This window comes from Natrix helvetica (assembly GCF_964273705.1).
Source record: "Natrix helvetica genome assembly, chromosome: 7".
In the NCBI taxonomy this organism is placed as follows: domain Eukaryota; kingdom Metazoa; phylum Chordata; class Lepidosauria; order Squamata; family Natricidae; genus Natrix; species Natrix helvetica.
Window position 1 is genome coordinate 4,559,168 of NC_138558.1, and position 7,204 is coordinate 4,566,371.

Below are 7,204 nucleotides of genomic sequence, written 5' to 3' on the forward strand. Positions count from 1 at the left end.
ATGCACAATGAAGCTGAGCTGGGGCAACAGCACTTCTGCAGTTTTGCAAACCAGGACTTCCCTTCACCCCAGAGGTGGGTTTCAAATCCTGACACTCGACAGGTGTCTGGGTGCGCGTCCGGATGGGTGAGCAGAGCCTCCCGCTTCCGCCACTACCAGTTCGGCCAATCCGGGCCGAACCGGGAGCAACCCACCTCTGCTTCAACCATATTTACATTTTCATTTGTCTGCCAAAGAAGTTTGGGTGTTTTTCAATCCAGAGGGAGGTGGTCAAGATTCATAGGCAGGAAATGGTTTTGCACAAATTTCCCCAATTAAGGATTTGAAAGTTAAAACGCTCCAGGAGAAATTCTGTGAAATAGTAAGAGTCACTTTGCTGTCTAATTCTTCTGGCGGTTAACCCTTGAATGTGAAAAGTTGTTGGAAAAGTGTGAAACCAAGTTTGATAAATATCAGGGAGTCCTCGACTGACAAGAGTTCATCTAGTGTCCGTTCAAAATTACAATGGCATGGGATAAAATGACTTACGGCCATTTTTCACACTTACGACCATTGCAACATCCCCATGGTTCCGTGATTTATTCAGACGATTGACAGCTGACTCATCTTTATGACGGTTGCAGTGTCCCGGGGTCATGTGATCGCTTCATGACCTGACAAGCGAAGTCAATGGGAAAACCAGATTCTTTTAACAACGGAGTAGTAATACAACAACTGCAGTGATTCACTTAGCAAATGTGGCAAGAAAAGTCATAAAACGAGGCAAAACTCACTTAACAAATTTCTCACTCAGCAACATATAAATTTTGGGCTCAATTGAGGTTCTAAGTTGAGGACTACCTGCACCTTGCCTGATTTTTAGATGGTCACTATACTGGTGCAATTAAGAAAAACAAGGTAATTAACAGGTGTGGTGGTAATGCACCTAGGTAATTAACCATACTTGACATGTGAAAATCTTCACTTACCTAGAGGCATTCTCGGCTTCCAACCATTCATTTAGCAACCGGTCAAAGTTAATGGCTCTGCAAAAAAATGTTTTACAATCAGTCCTTGCACTTAACGACCGTCCTAGCATGTCTATAGAGAGTCACGCAACCAAAAATTGAATGTTTGGCAACCCACCTGTAGTGCAATTTGATAGTTAAGTGAAGCAGTCGCTAAGTGAAACGGCAAGTATGCTTAAAATAGGACTTCGGGTTTCCTTTACTTTGCAGATATCAATGCAAGACAGGTTGTAAAAGTTACTTTTTCTTCACCATCTGCAACAGGCTCCATGAGGCCTGTTTGTATACTTTCCCCTTATTTCTTCAATTTGTATGCTGAATGTATATTAATGGGAGCTGGATTAGAAGATGGACATAATTTTAAAATTGGAGGAAGAAATAGTAATGCTGATGACTATGTGGGTGTAATGTATGAATATATCATGTATATGTATTTGGATAGATGGATGGATGGATAAAATGAAAGAATAGAGATAGATGATAGATAGATAGATAGATAGATAGATAGATAGATAGATAGATAGATAGACAGATAGATGATAGAATAGATATGATGGATGGATAGATAGATATAAAGAAAGAAGTTAGATGATAGATATAGAATAGAGAGATGATAGATGGATGGATAGATAGATAGAAAGAATAGAGATAGATGATAGATAGATAGAGATAGATGATGGCTGGATAGTTAGATAGATATAAAGAAAGAATAGAGATAAATGATAGAGATAAAGATAGATAGGATAGAGATAGATAGATAAGGGATATTTGGATGGATGGATGGATGTAGATATATGGAGTAGATATATATTTACCTATTTATATAGCACGTGTATGTGTGTGTTATGTATGTTTGGGTAGATACACATTCTCTTGACAGCAGGCAATACAATTTCATTTTTAATATGCGCCAGTGTGCTCTCAGTCAAATGACAGTTATCTTAATATTTTGATGGATTAAAATGCAAAGGATCTGAAAAGTCTAGTAGTAAAAATCAAGGCGCAGAATGAAAAAGATGGAATTCATATTAAATATAAAGAAGGCCAAACTAATTGCACACATAGTGCAGTATATATTTGTACATCGATTAATATGCTTGCATTTATTTCTTGCAGCAAATTCCCTCCCTATTTAGGTAGTCATGGAGACCCGGCCTGGCCATCTTCAGCTTAAATCCAGCCTCTAGAATCCTTTTTTTTCATTGGGCAGACCGACTGTCAGTCTCCCCTTCGGAGCAGCGGATTGGCTAAGGCGATTCCGTTATTCACCCCGCCCCTCTCAGGCCTAACTCTCAGTACTACTTCTTTGCGCGCGAGGCTTTTTTTTTTGGCCTTTTCTCGCTCAACCAAGGCAGACGCACGCTCATTGGAAGGATTCCCCTTTCATCCCAGCCCCGCAGGCTTCGCTTCATTCTCATTGGCTCGTTTATCTGTGGCCGCAAAGGCGAATGCTTCCGATTGGACACATATTTTTTGAAGGCCCCGTACTCTTGAGGGAGGAAAAAGAAGGCGAGGGAATAGACTTCGGCGCAGGCGCAGTTGCCCGCTTTGGCTGCTGTCGCTGCGGCGTATGGAGCCGCTGCAGAATGGAAGTGACAAGCGACAAGCTGACGCGGAGCCGCCGCCGCCCACCATGGAGACGGGAAACGAAGCCGGAGGATCCTCGGAGGAACGGCGACGGCGGGGGGTATCGGCCTCGGGCGGCCGTCGGCGCGCAAGCGGGCCGAGCAAGGCGGAGGCCGCCGCGGGCCGCGAGAAAGAGCGTGCTGGCCCCGCCCCCCGGCCGCGCCCCGATTGCCTCCGCAAGAACCGCCCCCGTGAGTGGCCACTAGAGGGCGCGGGCGTAACCGCTCAAGTGGGCGGGGCCCAAAGGGAAGGGGCGGGTTCAAAGGGAAGGGCGGGGTCGTGCAATTTTGAGAAAAAAACATTTAAAGCTGCAGTTCAGTAATGGGGGTTCAATGGGAAATTTGGGGGCGCCTTTTATTTAGGGGGGACATCCGGCCTCCTGCAGCCTCAGGGTGCAGAAGGCCAGAGGATTGGTGGGCTAATAGAGTTATTTGAACTCACAACAATCCTGCGAGGTAGGACAGCTTCTCTTATCCTTACACTCTGATGGGCATGATGTCAGAGTAAGAGATTCCTCCTTTTGTTTTATACCTTCCATTTATTTAACTAATTGTTTAATGCCTGTTCTGCTTTTTTTTTGTTTTTTGCAAAGTGCAAAAAAAATATCATTTATCCCAGAAGGGAGTGTGGTATAGGGTATGTATCTGTGTTTGTGTGTGTATACGTACAAAATTGGCCCAGATATCATATCTTGGCCTGGCTAGTATACTTGTTTTTAGACTTTTTTTTTGGTCATGGGTATTAATTGGGAGTATCTCTCTCTCTCTCACCATCCATCCTATATCTATCCATCCTCTTTATTTCTTGATTCATCCATCCATCATCAATATCTTTCCATGTATACCCATCCATCTATCTATTCTGTCATCTATCCATCCATTCATAGATTCTATCTATCATCTATCTATCTATCTATCTATCTATCTATCTATCTATCTATCTATCATCTATCTATCATTTATCTATCTATCATCTATCTCAATTTCCATCTCCCCCCAATATATGTCTGTCTGTCTATCTATCTATCTATCATTTCATTCTATCTACCCTGTTTCCCCAAAAATAAGACCTCCCCGGATAATAAGCCCAATCGGACGTTTGAGTGCATGCACTAAAATAAGCCATCCCCTGAAAATAAGTCGTCCCCAAAAATGTTCCTACAGAGCATCAGCCATGAGGTAGCCACACTCACCTCCTCCTGCACCTCAAAAATAATAAGACATCCCTGAAAATAAGGCCAAGTGCTTATTTCAGGGGAAACACGGTATCTATCTATCTATCTATCTATCTATCTATCTATCTACCTACCTACCTACCTACCTACCTACCTACCTACCTATCATTTCATTCTATCAATCATTTCATTCTATCTATATATTGTCTATATCATCTTATCTATGGTATTTATCATCTATCGGTGTCTCTCTATCATTTCATTCTATCAATCATTTCATTCTATCTATCGTCTATCTATCATCTATCTATCTATCTATCTATCTATCTATCTATCTATCTATCTATCTATCTATCTATCTATCTATTTATAGTATTTATCATCTATCAGTGTCTATCAATCATTTCATTCTATATCCATCCATCCAATTTATCATCTTCACAACATCCTTTTCCGAGTTCTCTGCCTGGATTTTAACAGCCCAGTTTTTTTAAAAAAAGAAATAAAATTTGGCCAATGATAGATGAATGGTGAGCTGAAAAAAAATGGCTGCATTTTTATTTATTTATTTATTTGCGCATGGCATCTACAAATGTCATGTAATCACATAGACAAATATAAGTTTAATACAGCATCAACTATCTATCTATCTATCTATCTATCTATCTATCTATCATCTACCTACCTACCTACCTACCTACCTACCTACCTACCTACCTATTCATCTAATCTATGGTATCATCTTCTCTTATCTCTATGAAATCTCACCGTCTTCTGTGACTCTGGGCAGCTTGCATAGTTAAACACACATCTTTCCAAAATTATGGCTTATCTGGTGAGCCATGTATTTATTTATATCCTGCTTCTTAATAAAATACCTGCAAAGATTTAATAAATTTCAAGTATGCCAAAAATATAGGACTGCTCCACCAAATATCTCAAACCAGTTTCTCTAAATTGGGCTATCTATTCTGGGCTGCAGAAATCCCCCATATCTTTTCTGAGTTCTCTTCCTGGATTTTAACAGCTCTGGTCTCTTAGGTCAAGTTTTTTTTAAAAAAAATCAAATAAAATTTGGCCAATGATAGCTGAATGGCGAGCTGGGAAAAAAAGGGGTTTATTTTTAATATTTTTTTTTGCATATGGCATCTATGGAGGTCATACAATCACTGATATACAAATATAAGTTTAAATAAAGCATCAACACGTATACATATAGAAATACATATACATATATATTGTCGTTAACTCGAGGGCTGCCTGTCTCCTGCCTTTTATTACAAAAAGAATGCTGCACATTCTGAAACATGAGCTGCTTAACATAAGCACAGATTACAGCAACTGTGTTACGAGAAACACCAGGGAGGGATTGTTATGATCAGATGGAGAGATTATCTGTCATCATCTGTCACATTGGAAAGATCGGATTATCAACAGCTTCCTATTTTTTTCCTGCCAAGAGTTTGAATATTGGATTGAGGAAGGAGAGAATTCTCCTGCCGCAATTGCTAAATTGCAAAGCTTTGTAAACAGAAGCAAGGACAAAGGATGGAAGACATTTGTATCATAAACTTGTTGATAACTCGGTGTTGCCCAAGTATTTATTTATAGAGGTAAAATGTCTGAACCAAATGTAATTTCTAATGTTGGATTTTCCCCCTTACCAGAGGGAGATATGTGGAGTACTGTGAAGCCGTTACCACGGCAACTCCACTGTGCAGTACAGTGGAAGCCATTTTATGGCAGTATGGTAGAAGCCATTTTAAGGCACAACAGGCTGTACCTTAACAGAATACACCCCCAAGGGGCCTTAGGGATATATTACCCCTACAGTATTTGTTTCCAGAGAGTAAGTCATCTGTGTACCGAGTTTGGTTGAAATTGCCACACACACACACACACACACACACACGTTGCATGTTCTTATGTATGTATAGTCAGCCTGGCCACAGTTTCAACCTCCAAATAAAAACGATCCTTGGCTCCATTTTTTTGAGAAACATATAATTTTATTAGAGATCAAGTGTATTGCAGCATTGCAGCGCCGTAACTGAAAATCATGGCTCAACATTTCTACTCCCTGCCTCGCCTTTAATTTCTCTCATTTCCCACCCTAGCGTAACCAATTAAGTCCATGCAAGATGTTTTTGTAAAGCTCAGTCCAAACGCAGCTTGAAATGCAGCTCCCCTCCTCCTTCCAGCCTTTGAGGCAGCATCTCGAGAAAGTACAGTCGCTACTTTCTATTTCCCAAGCCACTCCTCCTTCATTCCCCCTCCCCGCAGTTCATGTCAGCCTTTCACCGCGTAGCAGTGAAGCACAGCAAGGATAAGGTGGCAACTGACACGCACATCCGTATTTTAATGCAAAAAGAAGCAATTGACTCTAAACATATCATGAAACTTAGATGTTGGGTTTCACCACTGATAATTCCCACTAAAGCGGTGAATATCCATTCCCTACGGTGTAGAGGTTCTTGCGGGAGTGGGCAGCTATGGCCCTTCTACAACTTGTGGACTTTAACTCCCAGAATTCCTAAGCCAGTCCTTAGTTGCAAAGGGGCCATCGCGGGTTACTGTATTTTTGGACGCCTGAGAGATCTGGAGATGTTTAAATAAAGCCAGTATTTTTCCGTTTCCTTCCTTGGTTTGGGGTGTTTGCAGTGAAAGAACAGAACAGAATGCACCAAAGATGAATTTCTTGTGTGTTTAACCACACTTAGCCAATAAAACTTCTCCTCTCCTCTTCTCTCCCGTTCTCTCCTCCATTCTTTTCTTTTCTGTTCTTTTCTGTTCTGTTCTGTTCTATTCTACCCTACCCTATCATCCTATTCTATTCCCTTCTCCTCTCCTCTGCCCTCCCGTTCTCTCTTCCATTCCATTCTTCTTTTCTTTTCTATTCTATCCTATCCTACTATTCTATTCCCTTCTCCTCTCCTCTGCCTTCCTGTTCTCCCTTCCATTCCATTCTTCTTTTCTTTTCTATTTCTATTCTATTCCCTTCTCTTCTCCTCCCCTCCCCTCCTCCATCCCCATTCTGCCTTTGTTTTGTGAAGTGCTGAAATAGTTGCATTAAAATGTAGAGCTGATTTATGGTTTTAAATAGAATATGTGTGTGTATGTGTGGATAGATAGATAGATGGTAGATAGATGATAGATAGATAGATAGATGATAGATAGATAGATAGATAGATAGATGATAGATAGATAGATGATAGATAGATAGATAGATAGATAGATAGATAGATAGATAGATGATAGATAGGTAGATGATACGTAGATAGATAGATAGATGATAGATAGATAGATAGATAGATAGATAGATGATAGATAGATAGATAGATAGATAGATAGATGATAGATAGATAGATAGATAGATAGATAGATAGATAGAATCTGT

At 40.5% G+C, this 7,204-nt stretch overlaps 1 protein-coding gene across 1 annotated transcript in view; it reads left to right on the forward strand.

The window, feature by feature from the left end:
- Positions 1-2,474: 2,474 nt before the first annotated feature.
- Positions 2,475-7,204, forward strand: part of PANK2 (pantothenate kinase 2) — an 18,459-nt gene continuing 13,729 nt past the window's right edge. The window contains exon 1 of the mRNA XM_081960419.1: positions 2,475-2,824. Coding sequence (XP_081816545.1) covers positions 2,578-2,824 — 247 coding nt within the window. The 5' untranslated portion in view covers positions 2,475-2,577. The remainder of the gene's footprint in view (positions 2,825-7,204) is intronic.